Raw genomic sequence first — 26,721 nt, forward strand, 5'->3', positions numbered from 1 at the left:
AGCGGTCATTATCACTGCTGTGTACATTCCCCCACAAGCCGACACAGACCGGGCACTCAAGGAACTGTATGGGATTATAAGTGAGCAGGAAACCGCGCACCCTGAGGCCGCGTTCATTGTGACCGGGGACTTTAATAAAGCCAGTTTAAAATCAGTCGCACCAAAATACCACCAGCACATTAGTTTCAACACACGAGGGGACCAGGTTTTGGACCATTGCTACTCTCCCTTCTGGGATGGCTACAAATCCCTCCCCCGCCCACCATTTGGCAAATCAGATCACTCTTCCATTCTGCTTCTGCCCGCTTACAGGCAGAAACTGAAACAGGAAGCACCCACTCTCAGAACGATCCAGTGCAGGTCGGACCAATCAGACTCTACGCTACAGGACTGTTTTGATCACACGGACTGGGAGATGTTCCGGTCCGCCTCTGATGGCGACATCGAGCTTTACGCTGATGTGTTTCATCAAAAAGTGTGTGGAGGACGTGGTTCCGACAAGAACAATACGGATCTATCCGAACCATAAACCATGGATAAATAACGATGTTCGCGTGGGACTTAATGTGCGGACCTCTGCTTTTAATTCCGGGAACGCGGAGGAGCATAAACAAGCCAGTTGTGCCCTCCAAACAGCAAAACACCAGTACAGGAGCAAGATTGAAGGACAGTTTAACACCACCAACTCTAGAAGCATGTGGCAGGGAATTAACATCATCACGGACTTTAAAGGGAATAAAAACTCCACCATGAACACCGCTGCCTCTCTCCCGGATGAGCTAAATACTTTTTATGCTCATTTTGAGGGAAATATCACAGCCCTCGCGGAGAGAGCTCTCGCGGCCGAAGCTACAGAGGTTAGTTCACTCTCCGTCTCTGTAGCGGATGTAACCCGATCCTTCCAACGGGTGAATATCCGCAAAGCCGCGGGTCCAGACGGCATTCCGGGCCACGTCATCAGAGTGTGCGCGAACCAGCTGGCTGGTGTTTTTACAGACATTTTCAACCTTTCCCTCTCTTTGTCTGTAGTCCCCACATGCTTTAAAACATCCACCATTGTGCCTGTTCCAAAACAATCAAAAATAACTTGCTTAAATGACTGGCGTCCTGTTGCTCTGACCCCCATCATCAGCAAATGCTTTGAGAGACTAATCAGAAATTACATCTGCTCTGTGCTGCCTCTCTCTCTTGACCCATTGCAGTTTGCTTACCACAACAACTGCTCCACTGATGATGCCATTGCATCTACAATACACACTGCTCTCTCCCACCTGGAAAAAAAGAACACTTATGTGAGAATGCTGTTTGTAGACTACAGCTCAGCATTCAACACCATAGTGCCCTCCAAGCTAGATGAGAAACTCCGGGCTCTGGGCTTAAACAGCTCGCTGTGCAGCTGGATACTGGACTTCCTGTCAAGCAGACGCCAGGTGGTTAGAATAGGCAGCAAAATCTCCTCATCACTAACCCTCAACACTGGAGCCCCACAGGGCTGTGTTCTCAGCCTACTATTGTATTCCCTGTACACACATGACTGTGTGGCAACACATAGCTCCAATGCCATCATTAAGTTTGCTGATGACACGACGGTGGTAGGTCTGATCACTGATAATGATGAAGCAGCCTACAGAGAGGAGGTGCACACTCTGACACACTGGTGTCAGGAACACATCCTCTCCCTCAACGTCAGTAAGACAAAGGAGCTTGTGGTGGACTTCAGAAGAAAGGACAGAGAACACAGTCCCATCACCATCAATGGAGCACCAGTGGAGAGAGTCAGCAGCTTCAAGTTCCTGGGTGTCCACATCACTGAGGAACTCACATGGTCCATCCACACTGAAGTCGTTGTGAAGAAGGCTCATCAGCGCCTCTTCCTGAGACGGCTGAGGAAGTTTGGAATGAACCGCCACATCCTCACATGGTTCTACACTGTAGAGAGCATCCTGACTGGCTGCATCTCCGCCTGGTATGGCAATAGCACCGCCCACAACCGCAAAGCACTGCAAAGGGTGGTGCGAACTGCCAGACACATCATCGGAGGTGAGCTTCCCTCCCTCCAGGAAATATATACAAGGCGGTGTGTGAAAAAAGCTCGGAGGATCATCAGAGACCATCACCAGCCACCCAAGCCATGGGCTGTTCTCACTGCTACCATCAGGCAGGCAGTATCGCAGCATCAGGACCCGCACCAGCCGTCTCCATGACAGCTTCTTCCCCCAAGCAATCAGACTTTTGAACTCTCGATCTCCCATGATCAAAATACATCAGCATTGCACTTTATTACCCTTACTCTTATATCTCACACCGGACTGTCATAAATTATATTATTATTATATATATTCTCTCTTAACAACTTACTATCAACCGACAGCCTGAATGTCAATACAGTACAATACTGTACATTCTATATATACTACTATATATACTTTTTTATATATTTATTTTCTTATTTTTTATTTTTTTGAATAATGTGTATCTACAGGTGCATCTCAATAAATTAGAATGTCGTGGAAAAGTTCATTTATTTCAGTAATTCAGCTCAAATTGTGAAACTCGTGTATTAAATAAATTTAATGCACACAGACTGAAGTAGTTTAAGTCTTTGGTTCTTTTAATTGTGATGATTTTGGCTCACATTTAACAAAAACCCACCAATTCACTATCTCAAAAAATTAGAATATGGTGACATGCCAATCAGCTAATCAACTCAAAACACCTGCAAAGGTTTCCTGAGCCTTCAAAATGGTCTCTCAGTTTGGTTCACTAGGCTACACAATCATGGGGAAGACTGCTGATCTGACAGTTGTCCAGAAGACAATCATTGACACCCTTCACAAGGAGGGTAAGCCACAAACATTCATTGCCAAAGAAGCTGGCTGTTCACAGAGTGCTGTATCCAAGCATGTTAACAGAAAGTTGAGTGGAAGGAAAAAGTGTGGAAGAAAAAGATGCACAACCAACCGAGAGAACCGCAGCCTTATGAGGATTGTCAAGCAAAATTGATTCAAGAATTTGGGTGAACTTCACAAGGAATGGACTGAGGCTGGGGTCAAGGCATCAAGAGCCACCACACACAGACATGTCAAGGAATTTGGCTACAGTTGTCGTATTCCTCTTGTTAAGCCACTCCTGAACCACAGACAACGTCAGAGGCGTCTTACCTGGGCTAAGGAGAAGAAGAACTGGACTGTTGCCCAGTGGTCCAAAGTCCTCTTTTCAGATGAGAGCAAGTTTTGTATTTCATTTGGAAACCAAGGTCCTAGAGTCTGGAGGAAGGGTGGAGAAGCTCATAGCCCAAGTTGCTTGAAGTCCAGTGTTAAGTTTCCACAGTCTGTGATGATTTGGGGTGCAATGTCATCTGCTGGTGTTGGTCCATTGTGTTTTTTGAAAACCAAAGTCACTGCACCCATTTACCAAGAAATTTTGGAGCACTTCATGCTTCCTTCTGCTGACCAGCTTTTTAAAGATGCTGATTTCATTTTCCAGCAGGATTTGGCACCTGCCCACACTGCCAAAAGCACCAAAAGTTGGTTAAATGACCATGGTGTTGGTGTGCTTGACTGGCCAGCAAACTCACCAGACCTGAACCCCATAGAGAATCTATGGGGTATTGTCAAGAGGAAAATGAGAAACAAGAGACCAAAAAATGCAGATGAGCTGAAGGCCACTGTCAAAGAAACCTGGGCTTCCATACCACCTCAGCAGTGCCACAAACTGATCACCTCCATGCCACGCCGAATTGAGGCAGTAATTAAAGCAAAAGGAGCCCCTACCAAGTATTGAGTACATATACAGTAAATGAACATACTTTCCAGAAGGCCAACAATTCACTAAAAATGTTTTTTTTATTGGTCTTATGATGTATTCTAATTTGTTGAGATAGTGAATTGGTGGGTTTTTGTTAAATGTGAGCCAAAATCATCACAATTAAAAGAACCAAAGACTTAAACTACTTCAGTCTGTGTGCATTGAATTTATTTAATACACGAGTTTCACAATTTGAGTTGAATTACTGAAATAAATGAACTTTTCCTCGACATTCTAATTTATTGAGATGCACCTGTATATAGTGCGTATTGTATACTGTACAGTATATGTTAGTATTTGTATATTGTTGTGTGTAATTATGTGTATATCAGACGTTTAAATTGTGCTGTGTTAACTTGATGTTATTGTAAATTGGTATATGTCTCATCACTGTCAGACTGCTATGTTGATCGGAACTGCACCCAAGAATTTCACACACCATTGCACTTGTGTATATGGCTGTGTGACAATAAAGTGATTTGATTTGATTTGATTTTTTTTTTTTCATCTGGGCATTTTCGGGTAATCTGTACTACTTGCTATATAATACAATTATATACTGTATATATTATATAATGTTATTTGCTACTATTTGCTTGTATCACTCTGATCTCTGCAAGCAAGCTAATAAAATAATTTGAACTCAAATCAGTATTTCATGTCCATTTATTATTTATTTATTTGGAAAGCAGTCATTTAATAAACAGGACAATGTACAGTTATATCACAAAATAAACCCTTCAGGGTGAAACAAAACCACGTTGGGGTTCTTCTTCCCCTGTCAGGGTTTGTTTTGCAGTAATGATGACCAGCTGACTGTTAGGCCCTATTATTTCCGCAATGCGGAAAACATGGACAGAATTGCGGAATCCAGTCATAAAAATGGAATTAACTATAAAATGCGGAATGTCATGGAATTTGACACATTAAAAATAAAATTAATGTAGGACTGCACAATTAATCAAATCAAAATTGTGGTATGTCCTAGTGTAATGGCTAAACCACAGAAGGCTGAAATTGAAATAAATACAGTCTGCATGTGCTGCATGCTTCAAAGTGAATGTGTGAAGCCGGCCACTCATACAGAAACACACATCATGAGCATGAAGCGTGCTGTGTATGTAATAAATGACAGAGAGCAGAGCGCTTATTCACTGTGAAGCACCCAGCATGTACAGACTATTTATTTATTTAATTAAACTGCAGCCTTTTGCAGTTTAGTTTGCACATTAAGCCATGTAGAAAACTGCTCTTCTGGAGGTGAGAAAAATATACAAACTTAAAGTGCTTTATTCAGTTTTCTGTCAAAAACAAAAAAGTTCCATTTAACTAGATGCGTGAAATTGAAGAAAATGCAACAAAAATATATTACTACTCTATGGCTAAATGTAATATTCAATGTAGTATTAATAAATAATAATAATAACATTCATTAATAATTACATTATATTTAAGTATAATCTCACAAGAAAGAGTGCTGTTGTACTGGATACAATTTTCATCAATGCTTGCATGAATACAGTGATGCTCTGCTGTGCAGCACTGTAACTGACAAAAAACATAACTCCAATGTTGTTTTTGGATAGTGTTGTGACAATCTGTATAGAAGCACTAGGAATGTTGAAAAGTAATTGTTTTGTTCTCATTTGATTAAAGTTATATGAATTCATTTAATTAGACAGTGTTTCTGAAGATACCATTTTATTACATTTTAAAACATGGCATTCAGAAACAAATAAAACGGAAAACACAAATTCCATAGGGCTCTAGACTGTACATTATCCCTTACTTATTTGTATTAGTTATATTAGTTATTAGTTCATGCTTATGGAGCACAACTGTCTGGCTTCTCCATAGATAAATAGATTAACACTAACTTGAGCTCCGAAGTTGTTAATTAATGGTATCTGCTTCTGTTGAAGCCCTCATTTAAAAAATAAATAAATAAACAATCTGGTGTAGAACTACACTACCAATGATCCTGAAGAGAAAGATCCACCAATCAAAAACATTTTGAGAACAAAGTGCACAGTCGCTCTCCCTACACTCTAACTAAACTATTTACATATACATATGGTACAAATCTGACAATTTTGCAATAAACTTAAATATATATATTTTCTATACTTTTAATCAACATCTTTAAATTAAAAGTTTGTAGTTTTTTCCATCGTATTTCATTCAATTACATCATTCTCAATACTTCATGGGATTGTAGTTTGCCAGTGAATGTTTACCCACTCATTGCACTCAACCAGGGAGGATATAACTCAACATTTAAGATGATTAAACCAGGTATTTATGAGTAATTGAGCTCTTGGCTGGAATACTGCTTTAATTCATTAAAGCAAGAAACAGTTGTTTTAAAATGACCTTATTGTCAAGTTAAACTAAGTTAATTTCATTGATTTATAAAAACTGATTACCATCCATTGACAACAATGCAGGTGGAACTTTGATAATGCTACTAATCGGAGCAAAATGTTTATTTTGCTGAGGACCTCTTCCTGTTGCTCTTAGTCTTCATCAACAACCGATTGCACCACGTAGTGAAGTTGAAAATGGTAGAATTTAATTTTAGAATTTAATTGACTGCGACTGCTATGTTGATTGGAACTGCACCCAAGAATTTCACACACCATTGCACTTGTGTATATGGCTGTGTGACAATAAAGTGATTTGATTTGATTTGATTTAATTTGTAAAGCAAAATATAATACACCGAATATCATTGGCGTAGAATTGGGGGAGACGGGTGCACAAGTTACCCCAATGCTGTCAAGGGGGTGATTTGTCCCCCCCAATCATGCATCTGTCCTTGTTTGTATATTTTTATCAATGCTAAAAATAATTTCGTATGAGATACCTTGCAATTGCGTGGCTGTGAGTCTGTCATATTGAGGCATAAACTGAAGTCCCCCCCCTTCGTTGTAGGAGTTGGTATCGCCCAACTAGGCGTGGTGATTTTAAAGTGATGAATTAAAGATATTGTAATGTTTACGCGTGCTGACAGTGTGTAGTTACTATCAGCGAGTAAATTTGAAAAGTTGCGTCTTAAATCGTCCTCATTATTTAATGCATTGCTTCTGTACAAATTCCCCGCATTCAACAATAAATGTCCATTTTTGTTGTTATCGGACTTTAAATTGCCTGCTGTAAGCAATGTTCCCGTTATTATTCATTTATTATTCAGGTTTATTTATAAGGTGTTGTGGACTGTTTTTAGAGTCTGTTGGTGATTCTTTATGTTTGGGTGTCTGACAGACAACGGATTGCTTTAATAATCTGATGCAGAAGAAAAAAACTGTTTAAATAATCTTACATTTACACACGTTTGAAGCACTCTGTTTACATAAGCACATCACCAAGCTCAGGATGCGCATATGTGGTATCGTGCCCTAGATTGGAGTGTGTGTGTGTGTGTGTGTGTGTGTGTATTTTTCAGTTTTCTTATATAGAGCTTCCCTTAGCATCCACATATCCCCCAGAAATACATCCACTTAGACATTTAGACAATTGTTATATACATTTTTGGCATCAGTGCTGTTGCATTATAAGAAAATGTGCAAATAATTGTAAAAGCAGTTAACCGTGATTTTTTTTCATAGACGGTAATCTAACGGCATCCCTACATTGAAAATACTTTATTTACCTGTGCATTTACAGTGCATCCGGAAAATATTCACAGCGCTTCACTTTTTCCACATTTTGTTATGTTACAGCCTTATTCCAAAATGGATTAAATTCATTATTTTCCTCAAAATTCTACAAACAATACCCCATAATGACAACGTGAAAGAAGTTTGTTTGAAATCTTTGCAAATTTATTAAAAATAAAAAACAAAAAAAATCACATGTACATAAGTATTCACAGCCTTTGCCATGACACTCAAAATTGAGCTCAGGTGCTTTCTGTTTCCACTGATCATCCTTGAGATGTTTCTACAACTTGATTGGAGTCCACCTGTGGTATATTCAGTTGATTGGACATGATTTGGAAAGGCACACACCTGTCTATATAAGGTCCCACAGTTAACAGTGCATGTCAGAGCACAAACCAAGCCATGAAGTCCAAGGAATTGTCTGTAGACCTCCGAGACAGGATTGTATCGAGGCACAGATCTGGGGAAGGGTACAGAAAAATTTCTGCAGCATTGAAGGTCCCAATGAGCACAGTGGCCTCCATCATCTGTAAATGGAAGATGTTTGGAACCACCAGGACTCTTCCTAGAGCTGGCTGCACAGCCAAACTGCGTGATCGGGGGAGAAGGGCCTTAGTCAGGGAGGTGACCAAGAACCTGATGGTCAGTCTGACAGAGCTCCAGTGTTTCTCTGTGGAGAGAGGAGAAACTTCCAGAAGAACAACCATCTCTGCAGCACTCCACCAATCAGGCCTGTATGGTAGAGTGGCCAGACGGAAGCCACTCCTCAGTAAAAGGCACATGACAGCCCACCTGGAGTTTGCCAAAAGGCACCTGAAGGACTCTCAGACCATGAGAAACAAAGATTGAACTCTTTGGCCTGAATGGCAAGCGTCATGTCTGGAGGAAACCAGGCACCGCTCATCACCTGGCCAATACCATCCCTACAGTGAAGCATGGTGGTGGCAGCACCATGCTGTGGGGATGTTTTTCAGTGGCAGGAACTGGGAGACTAGTCAGGATCGAGGGAAAGATGAATGTAGCAATGTACAGAGACATCCTTGATGAAAACCTGCTCCAGAGTACTCTGGACCTCAGACTGGGGCGAAGGTTCATCTTCCAACAGGACAACGACCCTAAGCACACAGCCAAGATAACAAAGGAGTGGCTACAGGACAACTCTGTGAATGTCCTTGAGTGGCCCAGCCAGAGCCCAGACTTGAACCCGATTGAACATCTCTGGAGAGATCTGAAAATGGCTGTGCACCGATGCTCCCCATCCAACCTGATGGAGCTTGAGAGGTCCTGCAAAGAAGAATGGGAGAAACTGCCCAAAAATAGGTGTGCCAAGCTTGTAGCATCATACTCAAAAAGACTTGAGGCTGTAATTGGTGCCAAAGGTGCTTCAACAAAGTATTGAGCAAAGGCTGTGAATACTTATGTACATGTGATTTTTTTTTAAAATTATTATTATTATTTTTTTTTTTAGTTTATTATTTTTAATAAATTGGCAAAGATTTCAAACAAACTTCTTGCATGTTGTAATTTTTGGGGTATTGTTTGTAGAATTTTGAGGAAAATAATGAATTTAATCCATACTGGAATAAGGCTGTAACATAACAAAATGTGGAAAAAGTGAAGCGCTGTGAATACTTTCCGGATGCACTGTATTTGAACTGTTATTATGCATTGTGTAATGTGTTACACTTAACACTTCCCAAACCAAGCCCCCCCCCCCACCCCAAATCCACATTTGGTCCCCCTCAATGTTCAAACCAAATCTATGACATTGCTGAACTGAACTTTGGAAGGTGAATATATATAATAAAATCTTTAAGGAAGAATTTCTCTGCAAAATATTTTCAGTTGAAATATACAACCATATTCAATTGCAGCCCCCTCAAAGTGTAAGCACTATTAATGCAATGCATTTATTTTTTAATTAGTGCAGTTCAACAGGCTTTTTTGTACCAAAGACATTTGTCATTTATTGACTTCCATAGCTTACAAGCTAAAGCAATTTTGAAGGACTTAAAATTATTATGTGGTCTTCCATTTTAATGGTTGTGTTATTATGGTGGTTATCAGTAAATGTAATAAACCACACATTGGTTTTTCAAGGTATTGTTATATAATTTAATTAAGGTATTAACTGTTAAATATAGGCCTACTGTCACCAAATGCCATCTTTTATTCCCCTGAGAAAGCTGTCTTGTGTAACTTTAACATAATTTTTTTGAGTCACTGTAAATGGCTTTGGATTTAAGTTGAAGTATGTGATTTCTGCGCCTCTAGTGGCACCAAATGGAATTGCAAAACTAATCACCGTTTTTAAACAGGTTTTCTGCCATTGCTTTGAATGTATCACAGAGCCGCAGTGTTCACACTTTTCAGTGGAATCAACCTACAAATGGCTCACTTGTAGCTTTAAAGATCTGCAATTACTGATATTTATTTGTTATAATTGCAGTTATACATATACACAATACTTAAGTTAGTACCAAATTTACAGTATTTTATTACAGATTTTATTCTACTCCTAGATCCTTTACGGATATCTTATGTTGAACTGTGTGACTTTGTTTAGGCTTTATTAGTTTATAAAGACTCAGTTTCATAGCACAACAGAAGCATTTCTAAGTAATGGTAATACTGATCTCAACATTATAAAAGTGATATGCTGCTGTGACATATTCAGTAACTTTATAGTATAATATTCCTGATTTATTTGATCATCCTTAATTGAAAACAGAGCTTTACCTCAGTTTGCACCATGAGCGGTCTGTTGAGTCTCATGCTATGGACGAACGCAGCGATGCCCACTGCCTTCTCTGTCTGCAGCTGCTGTAGTAGGACGTCCAGCGCGATCAGTGTTCCAGTACGGCCCACTCCAGCACTACAGTTAACAACAACATTTACAGTTTATGATGATGATGATCATGGGGGCAATATAAAAGGAGAAAAGTTGTATTTGGTCTTTTAATATTTGGCCATTGTGTTAATGTTCTTTCTATTTTGTGTATCATACATGTCACAGTTTTAAGTTTCCTAGTGTATCTTAAAGATGGCATCCCAGGTTATTCAGAGATACCTAATGTGTTGTGGTTTGGTTATGAAAACTTCTGCTTGGTTTTTCAAATTGGATGACATAAAAACTATTTAGGAAAAGAGGAACACTACTTTATTTTGTAATTATCACTAGCATTTGACACATTTTCAATTTGTTTTTCATCAACAAACATCTAAGCAGAGTTTGATTTTCTTTTTTAAGAAAGACACTTTTTTTCGTGTACTATGAAGGGGACATTAGAGAATGTTTCTTTAAACAGAGCAGGTTTTTAAAGTGACCTGCAGTGTACAACAGTTGGTCCTGCAGAGGAAGAGCTCTCAATGCGTTGGCGGACGAGTCCTCTGAATCGGATCAGCTCCTCTGTGCTTAACGGAACACCGTGATCCGGCCACGCCGTGAAGTTAAAGTGTCTTACTGTTCGCATCTCAGAGGTCTGTTTCTATAATGTTCCAAAATATTGATGACAGAGATAGATTGTGATTTATGCAAACATTTCATTATTCATGAATTAAAGAATTAAACAGTTATGTTTAATTTTACTGCAATAATATATTGAAATGTCTCAACTTACATTTTTGACAGTAAATTCTCGCAAAGTCCAACTTTGAGCTTTGTCTTCAGATATGACTGTGACAAGCAGATTTCCATAGAGACATGATGTGTAGTCCAGGGGCCAGTACTGCTCACACTTGGTCTGAAGAAAGAGAAAGAAAATAAAAAAAATCACATTGCACTAGCACATGGGTTCACACTATTCATCTGGCAGTGTTTAAAGACTGCACTTGGACTGAAATGTAAATAGAAATATTCATATGTACTAAAGAGTTTGGAGTAGCATACTATTAATGAGTTTGTATACTGTGCACAGTATGTACACAACAGAACAGAGTATATAGGACTGGGTACTGTATCTGACAATGCAATGCACTCGAATTGTCGCTGAATTAAACATCAGAATCAGAATGAGCTTTATTGCTAAGTATGCTTACACATACAAGGACAATTTGTCTTGGTGACAGAAGCTTCCAGTGCACAAACAATACCCAAATCAAATCACTTTATTGTCACACAGCCATATACACAAGTGCAATGGTGTGTGAAATTCTTGGGTGCAGTTCCGATCAACATAGCAGTCGTGACAGTGATGAGACATATACCAATTTACAATAACATCAAATTAACACAGCACAATTTAAACATCTGATATACACATAATTACACTCAACAATATACAAATAATAACACTGTACAGTATACCTTTTATACGCACTATATAGATACACATTATTAAATAAAAATAAAAATATATAAAAAAGTATATATATATATAGAATGTACAGTATTGTACTTGTATATATTTCCTGGAGGGAGGGAAGCTCACCTCCGATGATGTGTCTGGCAGTTCGCACCACCCTTTGCAGTGCTTTGCGGTTGTGGGCGGTGCTATTGCCGTACCAGGCGGAGATGCAGCCAGTCAGGATGCTCTCCACAGTGCAGGTGTAGAACCGTGTGAGGATGTGGCGGTTCATTCCAAACTTCCTCAGCCGTCTCAGGAAGAAGAGGTGCTGATGAGCCTTCTTCACAACGACTTCAGTGTGGATGGACCATGTGAGTTCCTCAGTGATGTGGACACCCAGGAACTTGAAGCTACTGACTCTCTCCACTGGTGCTCCATTGATGGTGATGGGACTGTGTTCTCTGTCTTTTCTTCTGAAGTCCATCACAAGCTCCTTTGTCTTACTGACGTTGAGGGAGAGGTTGTGCTCCTGACACCAGTGTGTCAGAGTGTGCACCTCCTCTCTGTAGGCTGTTTCATCATTGTCAGTGATCAGACCTACCACCGTCGTGTCATCAGCAAACTTAATGATGGCATTGGAGCTATGTGTTGCCACACAGTCATGTGTGTACAAGGAATACAGGAGTGGGCTGAGAACACAGCCCTGTGGGACTCCAGTGTTGAGGGTTAGTGATGAGGAGATGTTGCTGCCTATTCTAACCACCTGGCGTCTGCTTGACAGGAAGTCCAGGATCCAGCTGCACAGCGAGCTGTTTAAGCCCAGAGCCCGGAGTTTCTCATCTAGCTTGGAGGGCACTATGGTGTTGAATGCTGAGCTGTAGTCTACAAACAGCATTCTCACATAAGTGTTCCTTTTTTCCAGGTGGGAGAGAGCAGTGTGTATTGTAGATGCAATGGCATCATCAGTGGAGCAGTTGTTGTGGTAAGCAAACTGCAGCGGGTCAAGAGAGAGAGGCAATACAGAGCAGATGTAATCTCTGATTAGTCTCTCAAAGCATTTGCTGATGATGGGGGTCAGAGCAACAGGACGCCAGTCATTTAAGCAAGTTATTTTTGATTGTTTTGGAACAGGCACAATGGTGGATGTTTTAAAGCATGTGGGGACTACAGACAAAGAGAGGGAAAGGTTGAAAATGTCTGTAAAAACACCAGCCAGCTGGTTCGCGCACGCTCTGATGACTTTGCGGATATTCACTCGTCGGAAGGATCGGGTTACATCCGCTACAGAGACGGAGAGTGAACTAACCTCTGTAGCTTCGGCCGCGAGAGCTCTCTCCGCGAGGGCGGTGTTATTTCCCTCGAAACGAGCATAAAAAGTATTTAGCTCATCCGGGAGAGAGGCAGCAGTGTTCATGGCGGAGTTTTTATTCCCTTTAAAGTCTGTGATGATGTTAATTCCCTGCCACATGCTTCTAGAGTTGGTGGTGTTAAACTGTCCTTCAATCTTGCTCCTGTACTGGCGTTTTGCGGTTCTAACTGGCTTGTTTATGCTCCTCCACGTTCCCGGAATTAAAAGCGGAGGTCCGCACATTAAGTGTCGCGCGAACATCGCTATTAATCCATGGTTTCTGATTCTGATAGATCCGTATTGTTCTGGTCGGTACGACGTCCTCTACGCACGTTCTGATGAAACACATTACGCTATCAGCGTAAAGCTCGATGTCATCATCAGAGGCGGACCGGAACATCTCCCAGTCCGTGTGATCAAAACAGTCTTGTAGCGTAGAATCTGATTGGTCCGACCAGCACTGGATCGTTCTGAGGGTGGGTGCTTCCTGTTTCAATTTCTGCCTGTAAGTGGGCAGAAGCAGAATGGAAGAGTGGTCCGATTTGCCAAATGGTGGGCGGGGGAGGGATTTGTAGCCATCCCGGAACGGAGAGGAGCAATGGTCCAAAACCCGGTCCCCTCATGTGTTGAAACTAATGTGCTGGTGATATTTTGGTGCGACTGATTTTAAACTGGCTTTGTTAAAGTCCCCGGTCACAATGAACGCAGCCTCAGGGTGCGCAGTTTCCTGCTTGCTTATAATCCCATACAGTTCCTTGAGTGCCCGATCTGCGTCAGATTGTGGGGGAATGTACACAGCTGTGATAATGACCGCTGTGAATTCCCTCGGTAGCCAGAATGGTCGACACAGAAGCATGAGAAATTCCATATCAGGAGAGCAGAAAGACTTGATAGAATGTACGTTCCTCTGATCACACCAGGATTTGTTGATCATAAAACATACACCACCACCTCTACTTTTACCTGAGAGGTCTTTCGCTCTGTCCGCTCGGTGCACGGAGAACCCCGCGGGTTCAATGACTGAGTCTGGAATCTCCGCAGACATCCAAGTTTCCATAAGGCAGATAATGCAGCAGTCCCTTGTATCTCGTTGGAAAGAGATCCGCACTTTCAGCTCGCAGAGCTTGTTATCCAGAGACTGAACATTTACCAGTAGAATAGTGGGTAGTGGGTGTCGATTTGCGCGGTGTCTTACTCTGATGAGAACGCCGGCTCTGTTTCCCCTTTTCCTCCTGCGTTTCCGCGGCCGTGCTGCCCAAACAAAGGGCTCCGCTTGCATGTTTGTAAACAGCGGGTCGGCATTGAGGAATGTGAAGTCCGGTTTACGGAGTGAGATTGCTGAACCAATGTCCAAAAGTGTTTGTCTGTCGTAGACAATAAGGCAGACAACATCCAAGACAAAAAACATAAGAATTGTGAACAAAACATACAAAACACTACTATGTTGTGTCAGAGCTCGCAATGCAGCAGCCATACTCAGCACCATCTTGAGTCCAAAAAAAGGTCCAATACAACAACAAGACAAAGATAATCCAAAATAGAATAAAAATAAAAAGCGAATAGAAAATATTACTATATACAGAAATACACAATAAGACAATATATATATATATATATATATATATATATATATATATATATATATATATATATATATATATATAAACTCAACAAAAAAAGAAACGTCCTCTCACTTTCAACTGCTTTTATTTTCAGCAAACTTAACATGTGTAAATATTTGAATGAACAAAAAGATTCAACAACTAAGACCTAAACTGAACAAGTTTCACAGACATGTGACTAACAGAAATGGAATAATGTGTCCCTGAACAAAGGGGGTCAAAATCAAAAGTAACAGTCAGTATCTGGTGTGGCCACCAGCTGCATTAAGTACTGCAGTGCATCTCCTCCTCATGGACTGCACCAGATTTGCCAGTTCTTGCTGTGAGATGTTACCCCACTCTTCCACCAAGGCACTTGCAAGTTCCCGGACATTTCTGGGGGGAATGGCCCTAGCCCTCACCCTCCGATCCAACAGGTCCCAGACGTGCTCAATGGGATTGAGATCCGGGCTCTTCACTGGCCATGGCAGAACACTGACATTCCTGTCTTGCAGGAAATCACGCACAGAACGAGCAGAATGGCTGATAGCATTGTCATGCTGGAGGGTCATGTCAGGATGAGCCTGCAGGAAGGGTACCACATGAGGGAGGAGGATGTATTCCCTGTAACGCACAGCGTTGAGATTGCCTACAATGACAACAAACTCAGTCCGATGATGCTGTGGCACACCGCTCCAGACCATGACAGACCCTCCACCTCTAAATTGATCCCGCTCCAGAGTACAGGCCTCAGTGTAACACTCATTCCTTCGACAATAAATGCAAGTCCGACCATGACCCCTGGTGAGACAAAACCACGACTCATCAGTGAAGAGCACTTTTTGCCAGTCCTGTCTTGTTCAGCGAAGGTGGGTTTGTGCCCATAGGCGACGTTGTTGCCGGTGATGTCTGGTAAAGACCCGCCTTACAACAGGCCTACAAGCCCTCAGTCCAGCCTCTCTCAGCCTATTGCGGACAGTCTGAGCACTGATGGAGGGATTGTGTGTTCCTGGTGTTACTCGGGCAGTTGTTGTTGCCATCCTGTACCTGTCCCGCAGGTGTGATATTCGAATGTACCGATCCTGTAGAGGTATTGTTACACATGGTCTGCCACTGCGAGGATGATCAGCTGTCCTTCCTGTCTCCCTATAGCGCTGTCTTAGGCGTCTCACTATACGGACATTGGAATTTATTGCCCTGGCCACATCTGCAGTCCTCATGCCTCCATGCAGAATGCATAAGGCACATTCACGCAGATGAGCAGGGACCCTGGGCATCTTTCTTTTGGTGTTTTTCAGAGTCAGTAGAAAGGTCTCTTTAGTGTCCTAAATTTTTATAACTGTGACCTTAATTGCCTATCTTCTGTAAGTGGTAATATATATATAGGTATGTACAAATACAAATAGTACAAGGGAATGTAATGGCAGAAGAGGTAGGATATGTTGGATAAATATAAATAGACTAAGCTGTGTATTGCAGATAATTATTGCTCAATGGGGCAGTTTGAACTGTTCATTAGATGGATAATCCTGAGGGAAAAAACTGTTCTTGTGCCTGACGGTTCTTGGACAGACTCAATGACTTCTGAGTAGAACTGTATCAGCAGCACCTGTGGCAGGTTAAACTTCCTCAACTGGCAAAGTAAGTACAACCTCTGCTGGTTCTTTTTCCACAATGGAGTCAGTGTGGGTCTCCCACTTCAGGTTCAGTGAGATGGTAGAGCCCAGGAACCTGAATGACTCCACTGCTGCCACAGTGCTGTTCAGAATGGGGAGTGGGGTCAATGTTGGTGTGTTCCTCCTAAAGTCCACTTTCTTCTCCACTGTTTTGAGCGTGTTCAGCTCCATGTTGTTTTTATTGCACCAGACAGCCAGTTGTTCAACCTCTCTTCTGTATGCTGACTTATCATCATTCTGGATGAGGCAGATGAGAGTAGTGTCATCTACAAACTTTAGGAGCTTGACAGAGGGGTCCTTGGTGGTGCAGTCATTTGTGTACAGGGAGAAGAGTAGTGGGGAGAGCACACATCCAAAGGGGGCACCAGTGCTGATCGTACAAGTGCTGGAAGTGAATTTCCCCAGTCTCACTAACTGCTGCCTATCTGTCAGAAAGCTGGTGATCCATTGACAGATAGAGGTGGGAACACAGAGTTGGTTTAATTTAGTCTGGATAATAGCTGGTATGATGGTGTTGAAAGCCGAACTGAAGTCCACAAAAAGGATTCTTGCATATGTCCCTGGTCTGTCCAGATGTTGCAGGATATGATGCAATCCCATGTTGACTGCATCATCCACAGACCTGTTTGCACGATAAGCAAATTGAATGGGATCCAGAAAGGGTCCAGTGATGTCTTTCAGGTGGGCCAACACCAGTCTCTCAAATTACCTCATGACCACAGATGTCAGAGCGATAATTTTGGGTCTCTTTGGGATAGGGATGATGGTGGAGCATTTGAAGCAGCAGGGAACTTCAAACTGCTCCAGTGATCTGTTGAAGATCTATGTGAAGATGGGGGCCAGCTGGTCAGTACAGGATTTTAGACAAGTGGGTGAAAGACATCTGGGCCCTGTGCTTTCCTTGTCTATTGTTGAGCACACATCCTCTTCAAATATCTTAAGTGCGGGTTGAATAGCAGGAGGGGGGAGGAGGGGGTCGCAAGAGGTGTTGATGTTTGTGTGAAGTGAAGGTCAGATTGGGTGTGAGGTGTGAGACTGGGCTTTTCAAATCTACAGAAAAACACATTCAGGTCATCAGACAGTTGTTGATTCCCTACAGAGTTGGGGGATGGTGTCTTTTAGTTAGTAATGTCTTTCAGGTCTCTCCACACTGATGCAGAGTCATTAACTGAAAACTTGCTTTTCAGCTTCTCAGAGTAGTTTCTTTTAGCCACTCTAATCCCTTTTGTCAGTGAGTTTCTGGCCTGATTGTACAAGATTTTATCCCCACTTCTGGAAGCATCCTCTTTGGCCTGACAGAGCTACCTGAGTTTTGCTGTAAACCACAGTTTGTCATTGCTGTATGTTAAATAAGTCCTAGTAGGAATGCACATATCCTCACAGAAACTTATATATGATGTCACAGTATCTGTGAGCTCATCCAGATTGGTGTCTGCAGCTTCAAAAACACTCCAATCAGTGCACTCAAAGCAGGCTTGTAGTTCCAGCTCTGCTTCATTGGTCCATCTTTTTAACATGCAGCATGATAAAGAAATATTCTGCATTCAATACAATTAAGCTCAATTGGCAGCATTTGTGGCATAATATTGATTACCACAAAAATTATTTTCGACTTGTCCCTCCTTTTCTTTGGGAAAAAAAAGAAGCAAAAATCTGGGTTCCAGTGAGACACTTAAAATGAAAGTGAATGGGGCCAATCTGTAAATGTTAAAATACTCACTATTTCAAAAGTATAGCCACAAGACATAAACAGTATGTGTGTAAACATGATTTTAGTGTGACAAAACCACTTACTAACCTTTTCTGTGTAAAGTTATATCCAATTTTACCACTTCGTTGCCATGATAATGTAATGTCAACAAACCCTAAAACCTTTAAACGACTACAGCTCAAATAATCAACAAGTTTTAACAGAAGAATTAATGCTTTAATAAAATTATAATCTTCGCATTTCTGCCTTTAAACCCTCAAAAATTGGCCCCATTCACTTTCATTGTAAGTGCCTCACTGTAACACAGATTTTTGCTTTTTTTAAAGAAAAGGAGGGATGAGTCAAAATATATTTTTGTGGTAATCAACATTATGCCACAATTGCTGTCTATTGAGCTTAACTTGTATTGAACCTGGAATATTCCTTTAAGGTCAGGTGACAATAACGTGGAATACTGTTTAAAATGTTTATCTTTACATAATGTGTACAGTTTCATTTACTTTTTAAACAATAGTAGGCAGTATACAGTGCATACTGCATAGTATGCAGATAAGCAGTCCGCTAGCACTCCATTCTGTACGTTGCCTTACCCTTCCGCTCTCAATGCAGTTGGTTACCATGACGATAACCCGTGATCTTTTCTCCCAGATCATTCTCCAGAAGTCATTGACAGTATTGGGGAGGGGACCTTGAGCAGCGATGTACTCCCTGTTGGTACTGCCAAAACCCTGACGTACACACACACACACACACACACACACACACACACACACACACACACTCATTAATTTCTAAAAATAGTTACCAAAAAATGTAATTAAGTGCACCAATCATGCACAAAAGGAATGTGTATTTGTAAAGTAAACAGAGTGATTTTTTCTTTGAATGTGCACTGCTGTACTGTAGCTGGTCTGAAAGTGTATAGCGGTGTTGACAGAAGTATATGGAATATGTAAGTACAGTTTTTAGTGTGATACTCACAGGCATGTAGTTGGCATTGATATAATCAGAATCGCCCTCATCATTTATAGTGAGATGCACTCTAGAGCAGTCATCTGAGAAAGGGACAGAATTAATTTTGTTAGACTTTTGACAGAAAGACTTTTGTCGTAATAACTGGGTAGGTGCACGTGTAAGTCTATGAAACACTCACAGGCTAAAACATTGGAAAATCGGTTTTTGTTCTTGTTTTCAGGCAGGAGAGCTGCACTTCGAGACTGCTCAGTACCAACTGAACTCAAGTCCTGTCAAAAACCATTTAAAAAAAGACTCAACAAACACTACTGATGTTCAGAATTAACCTGATCAGTAGCAGAGATTTTACACATAACATTTGATACTATGCAACAACAGTCTAAACTAGCAACTCAGAAAACAAACAAAAATAAAAATAATTTACATTCGCTAGTACTGACATTTGTAAATTTCATTTGTGTCCATGCCTACCTCATATTCCTCACTGAAACCTCTATTCTCATCACGACTCATCTTTTGAAAATGTTCTGGAAATTTCTCCAGGGGAATTGGTCTGAAAACACATTTCTCAATTATTAAATCAACAAATATTTTACACAGTGTCCCCAAAAAGTATCTGGACACTTAAGCCACACTTAAAAATGTCGGAATATCATTGCACTAGAAATAGATTGAACGAAATATAGCACAAGGAATGACACTATTCATGCAAAATGTAAAAAAAATAAAAAATAAAAATAAAATATATATATATATATATATATATATATATATATATATATATATATATATATATACAATAAAATAAAGATTCTTTGTCAAATGTTAGTGGAATATATCCAAAGGTAATGTGTGGTGAACTGTCTAATGAGTTGTTGTCTAATGCAATGACACTCAGACATTTTTTATAAGACTTAAGTTCACAAACACTTTTGGGGTCACTGAATTATTCAGTATTATCAATATAATGAAGTCACACATACTTGTACTTGATTTTATGTACTTTTTTGGACTCCATGGGCAGGTTGGACCTTCTAAAGACAACAAAAATAATATATAAGATTTCATATTTAAGTGTTAATCTCTAAAGCTTTTATAACACTTTATCGTTAATGAAACTTTAAACTCATAATCTTTCAAACACAGCAAAAAAATTCATACTTAGTCTGCTTTAGTGTGCGGAACCATATAAAGACCCCAACACAAATAATGATGAGCAACAGGAAAAACACTAGCACTCCTGCAATAACTCCTGCGGAAAACACACACAAACATACACTGAACATGACAAACACTGTTGAAATATGTCACAATTTACTAGAATCTCTCTCAGTCATATCAAAGATTTAAAGAAATATTCCAGGTTAAATACAACTAAAGCTTTATGTTCACCATCTGTGACATGGTGTTGATTACCACAGAAAATTATTCTGACTCATCCCTGAGTTTATAAAAACAAACAAACCAACAAACTAATGAAACTTACAAAAGGTTTCAAAAGCAGAAACATACAGCTCTTATTTTTGTAGAGGTACTTAAATTATTCAGTAAAATGTTTATTATTTAATCTGTAATGTTGTCTAAACTTTATTTATGAAGTGGGGCTACTTTTCTAGACAGATGAACTACAGATTATGTGTTTCCAACATAATTCCAGTCGGTGGAGTTTGTTCCATGTAAAAAGTGCTGTAGAATAATTAGGTCTCAATCATTTCTGGCATCATTGCATGATTATCAGGCAGTGTACTGGATTTACGTGATCACAACATGAGTTGAAATATAGAACATTACTTTCCACAGACAAGGTAGGTGAGTGATCGCACATGTCTCATGCTGACATGTTTAATTGTCATGGTTCTACTTTTGAAACAGTGTGATATTTGCATATATTAACTGTTTATAGAGCTGTTCAGTCATGACATCAAGGCTAGTTCACCATGCGTTTCCTCAGGAATTTCCAATTTTCAGAATAGGGTTTTCAATTTGATGTGGTTAACATTACTTCAAGTGACTTTAATGTTTGTTCTACATTAAGAATTACACACAGTTATATCTCAAGTGTGAATTTTGAAGCCACTGTGCTTTTTAAAAACCTAAGTCAAACCTTGTCAAGCATGTACACATACATCCTTGTTGTAGTTGTAGTCCTTATGTACTGTAGCAACTTGTTAGCAACAAATGGTTTAGGGGAGAGTGGGGCACAAACTAACACGGGGCTAGTTGTAACACACCTGGTTTAAATGTCTCCATACACACTGGTAAGACGAAACTTCATTTATTTACTTGTTGCCATATCAACACTGTGTGGAGAATTTGTTTTTTGGCAAAATTAAAAAAGCTTTGGAAGATATCGCCAAAAGTTCATTTTTAAGTAGCAAAAGTAAAAATTCACACAAAAGTTCATTATCATCTATGTTTTTAGTGTTTATTTAAAGCGAGGCAAACTTGGTATTATTTTAACCTCCAATCTGTTAGCGAGTATTTTACATAGTCTTTTAATTCTCAGATATCCAGCAGAAGTGACGAGTTGTAACACTGTGTTACAATGTGCCCCGATTAGAACAAACTATATGCAATGTGTGTGTGTGTGTGTGTGTGTGTGTGTGTGTGTGTGAGCCAAAGTTAATAAATTGATTTTACTGACATAATATTTTAGCTTATCTTCTATTTATTTTAATTAGATCAGATATAGTTGTTAGAGGGGGATTTTAAGCTGTCATACTGGACATGTTACAATGTGCCCCTCAGCTGTTATAACCTGTTCTGCCTTTGGGGCACGTTGTAAAATTTCTCTTTATTTATTTCCTGGTAGTTGGCGAAAAAAGTATACGCTGTATTCATGAAACATGTCCACATATTTGTCCCAGACATGTGTTAAATTAATGTGAAAAAAATAAAAAAATAATATATATATATATATATATATATACACTATATTGCCAAAAGTATTCGCTCATCTGCCTTTAGACGCATATGAACTTAAGTGACATCACATTCTTAATCCATAGGGTTTAATATGACGTCGGCCCACCCTTTGCAGCTATAACAGCTTCAACTCTTCTGGGAAGGCTTTCCACAAGGTTTAGGAGTGTGTTTATGGGAATTTTTGACCATTCTTCCAGAAGCGCATTTGTGAGGTCAGACACTGATGTTGGACGAGAAGGCCTGGCTCGCAGTCTTCGCTCTAATTCATCCCAAAGGTGCTCTATCGGGTTGAGGTCAGGACTCTGTGCAGGCCAATCAAGTTCTTCCACACCAAACTCGCTCATCCATGTCTTTATGGACCTTGCTTTGTGCACTGGTGCGCAGTCATGTTGGAACAGGAAGGGGCCATCCCCAAACTGTTCCCACAAAGTTGGGAGCACGGAATTGTCCAAAATCTCTTGGTATGCTGAAGCATTCAGAGTTCCTTTCACTGGAACTAAGGGGCCAAGCCCAGCTCCTGAAAAACAACCCCACACCATAATCCCCCTCCACCAAACTTCACAGTTGGCACAATGCAGTCAGACAAGTACCGTTCTCCTGGCAACCGCCAAACCCAGACTCGTCCATCAGACTGCCAGATGGAGAAGCGTGATTCGTCACTCCAGAGAACGCGTCTCCACTGCTCTAGAGTCCAGTGGCGGCGTGCTTTACACCACTGCATCCGACGCTTTGCATTGCACTTGGTGATGTATGGCTTGGATACAGCTGCTCGGCCATGGAAACCCATTCCATGAAGCTCTCTACGCACTGTTCTTGAGCTAATCTGAAGGCCACATGAACTTTGGAGGTCTGTAGCGATTGACTCTGTAGAAAGTTGGCGACCTCTGCGCACTATGCGCCTCAGCATCCGCTGACCCCGCTCTGTCATTTTACGTGGCCTACCACTTCGTGGCTGAGTTGCTGTCATTCCCAATCGCTTCCACTTTGTTATAATACCACTGACAGTTGACTGTGGAATATTTAGTAGCGAGGAAATTTCACGACTGGACTTGTTGCACAGGTGGCATCCTATCACAGTACCACGCTGGAATTCACTGAGCTCCTGAGAGCGGCCCATTCTTTCACAAATGTTTGTAGAAGCAGTCTGCATGCCTAGGTGCTTCATTTTATACACCTGTGGCCATGGAAGTGATTGGAACACCTGAATTCAATTATTTGGATGGGTGAGCGAATACTTTTGGCAATATAGTGTATATATATATATATATATATATATATATATATATATTGAACCCCAAGTGCATTTACACAAAATTTACCAAAAAGTGTCCCCAACATACTTAAAGTTGTCACTGCAAACTGGGGAGTAGTATCTTAATATTAATTTAAATAATCTTTAAGTTGTAACCGAGCCTGAATATATTATATGGACACAGTTAACAATAAGATTGTCATACATCATGTAATTATGACATGATTTATGATATAATGTCATATTGATCTGCACGTTATTTTCTTGATACATTTTTGAGGCATCGATATACTAACATTAGCTGACAATAAACCTAATTTGTATGTTTTCCAATTCACTGTCAGTTGGCCTTCTGTTTAATGTATTCTGACGTAATAGCTTTGAGAGACCACAAGGGGGTGATATAACATTTACGGTCCTTAATACTAAAGCCGGTCAAATACTGGACAAGAAGTGCTGCATCACGAGTAGGACAAGGTACAGGTATCACACACAGGACGTGTTGATGCGGTGCAGGTGGCAGTCCAAAGTTGTGAATATAGTCACCATACACTATGTTACGAAGGTTTTTGTACTTCTTCAAAAATGAACAAAGTGACATTGATGAGTTTACGGGTTACTGTATGAAACTGATGTAACTGCGCAAACTAAACGATTAGAAATGGTGACATTTATTATGCAATTTCTCTGTATGTAGCCTTAAATACTTAAAAAAATTTTCATTCAAGCTGTCAAACCACAAAAAGACATACTTGTAACTTAACATACATTGTGTAGGCCAGTGGTTCCCAACCCTGTTCCTGGAGGCCCCCCAGCACTAAACATTCTGCATATCTCCCTAATCATACACACCTAATTCAACTCATCAGCTCGTTAGTGGAGACTCCAAGAACTGAATTGGGTGTGTCAGAAAAGGGGGATATACAAAATGTGCAGTGTTGGGGGGCCTCCAGGAACTGGGTTGGGAACCACGTGTGTAGGCTATATGAAAGATATATATACACAATATATCATCCAATGAAGGCTAAATAATCTATGTAAATAATCTGTCCTTTGATACAAATTTAGGTTGAATTTAATGGAAAACTAAATTTGACCTAAGTTGCGCTTGTGTTGCGCTCCGTGGCACTGCAGAATTTTGAGCAGCATCCAGAGTTGTAGCAGTGTATGTAACTTAAAAATAACCATTTCGAATTTCATGTTCACATCATGTCGTAATTACCGTAATTACGAGATTCCAACTTGTAAAAAGAGTCCACGTCTTCGTAGAACTCGGAATTACAAGTTGTAAATTTGGAAGTCTATTAAAGCTCCGACTTAAAGTGATGACGTCATGTGAAAAGAACCAATATGGCTGCTGCCTCAACAGTTGACAGTAGTGAACACATATCTTTCAGTTTGATATGACATTGATGCCTAGAGCAATTTTTTTTTCTTAAACATTTTGCTGGAACATATAATCGTAAATTAATAAATTTGACATTTTACTGTTATCAATAACAAAACCATTTTGCGGTTATAAGCATTGCCAAAGAAACAAATAACTTATGAGGTCTGAAGACGTGAATAACTCAGAGTAGAATCTACGAGTTGCCATCTTGTAATTACAGTCATTCCGACATGACATGAACGTACGATTAGAACACGCCATGTCGTCCACCAGACGCCTCCAGTGTCCCATTAAGTTACCCTGCCGCTCACACATTACCAAAGTTGTGTTGAGAATTATGTACAGTCCGAAGAGACAAAGACTATTGTGCAACGAGTAGCCCTATTTATGTCTATAAAAAAGCAGACATACAATGATAATCATCCGGAAATTTGTCTGATTATCGGCATTGATCCCAAACCTACTAAATATACTGTACATGGCTGTTCCATTGTGTTTCACTGATATGTTGACAGTAGTGTGCGTAATTGAATGAAACATTTATTGTAGTACTTCTTTGATCCTCTGTGATATAAAATGAAATTGTGACACTATGATTCAGGTGGTTACACATGTACAAACACAAACAGAATCCTCATCTGGTTATTTTACCTTTTGGGTCAGTTTGACAGTTGACTGTTACTCTATCACTACTCAAGTCTCCAGAGATTGATGTAGCTGCCACTTTGTACCACTGGGCAACTTGCAAACCCTTAACATCCTGTCTATTGTGTGACTGGTTGAAACTTCGTCCATCAACATCCACCTGCACGACTTCCACAACTCCAAATGGAGCATTCCAAAATACAGCCAGACCATAACCTCCAGAGAAATATTCACAGCGAAGATGAGATACGCAATTTGGAACTAGACAGAAAAAGAAGGAAAGAAAGATGAAGTCTTTTCATATCAGCCAATCAGCATCACAGAAGCACAGTCTGACCAAGAGCAAATAAACTCACCTAACGTCAGATTATGTTTACACTGTAGAAGTTTCTCTGAGTCCAAGTCATACCACAGTAAAACAGTGTACTTTGCTCCAGCATAAAGATGGTCAATGTTCACAATGTTCTTCTCTACACTGCCACTCTGTTCACTGTCTGTGCTGTTTTTAGCTGTTACACTTGTGCAGCCTTCCACTTGAGCAGTTATTGATGAGTTGGTGACTTTCCAGTTAATGGGCACACAGTCAATAGCTTCAGAAAAGACAACAAAACATAGATGTTCATCTCAAACAGATTTGGAGTCTTGATCTTGTGGTCTTGGTCTTAAGAAATTTGGCCTTGATTTGGGTCTGGGTTTCATAACTAAATATATTTATCTGGCTCTCAAGATGTAAAGTCTTGGTCTGGATCTGGGTCTCAGACATGTTCAAAATGCTAAGGTGATAATTAGCTAAAGCACAGGTTGGCATGTTATCTTCACCATGGTCTGTCTATTCCTGGTATTGGTCTGGGTCTAAGAGGGTCTTGTATTTGCTTGGGTCATGCAAGATATGGTATTTGTATGGATCTGGGACTTGGGAGGTCTGGCATTGGTCTGGTTTTCTAGCGGGTCTGGAACTCGTCTGGGTCTTCAGAGGTCTGATATTGCTCTGGGTCTTGGTCTTAGGGGTCTGGTATTGGTTTGGGTCTTCTTAAGAGGTCTGGTATTGGTCTGGGTAATAAGAGGCTCTAGTCTTGATATCAAAACAGGCATTGTTATGTGGAAAGGCACCTATTGTGGATTTCTGATTTTCACAGAAATGTACAAAGGTCTTACAAGTTAGTAACTTATAGTCAGGGTTTGAAATTAACTTTTTGGTCACCAGCCACTGTGGCTAGTAGTTTTCCAAGGTCACTAGCCACTCAGCATTTTCACTAGTCAAAATACCCCACCTCGCAAAAACTGATAAAGATAACTGAAGACTGTAACTGCATGCATTTGTTTAGACATTTTGTTTAAACAAGAATGATGTGAGTTCAGCAGGACACAGGCCTAATGGTTTAAGTAACCTTTAAAATATTCAAAGACAAATGCCATTTAGAACAGGAGTAAGACTGAATAGGA

At 40.3% G+C, this 26,721-nt stretch overlaps 1 protein-coding gene across 1 annotated transcript in view; it reads right to left on the reverse strand.

The window, feature by feature from the left end:
* Window positions 1-26,721, reverse strand: part of ptprh (protein tyrosine phosphatase receptor type H) — a 55,263-nt gene that overhangs the window by 3,246 nt on the left and 25,296 nt on the right. Inside the window, exons 7-17 of the mRNA XM_051686814.1 lie at window positions 25,635-25,868; window positions 25,285-25,539; window positions 20,228-20,318; window positions 20,050-20,100; window positions 19,538-19,619; window positions 19,245-19,335; window positions 19,073-19,146; window positions 18,682-18,819; window positions 11,090-11,212; window positions 10,797-10,957; window positions 10,209-10,344 (exon numbers count right to left, since the gene is read on the reverse strand). Of these exons, the coding sequence (XP_051542774.1) occupies window positions 10,209-10,344; window positions 10,797-10,957; window positions 11,090-11,212; window positions 18,682-18,819; window positions 19,073-19,146; window positions 19,245-19,335; window positions 19,538-19,619; window positions 20,050-20,100; window positions 20,228-20,318; window positions 25,285-25,539; window positions 25,635-25,868 (1,436 nt within the window). The remainder of the gene's footprint in view (window positions 1-10,208; window positions 10,345-10,796; window positions 10,958-11,089; window positions 11,213-18,681; window positions 18,820-19,072; window positions 19,147-19,244; window positions 19,336-19,537; window positions 19,620-20,049; window positions 20,101-20,227; window positions 20,319-25,284; window positions 25,540-25,634; window positions 25,869-26,721) is intronic.

This window comes from Myxocyprinus asiaticus, chromosome 44 (genome assembly GCF_019703515.2).
Source record: "Myxocyprinus asiaticus isolate MX2 ecotype Aquarium Trade chromosome 44, UBuf_Myxa_2, whole genome shotgun sequence".
Taxonomy (NCBI): domain Eukaryota; kingdom Metazoa; phylum Chordata; class Actinopteri; order Cypriniformes; family Catostomidae; genus Myxocyprinus; species Myxocyprinus asiaticus.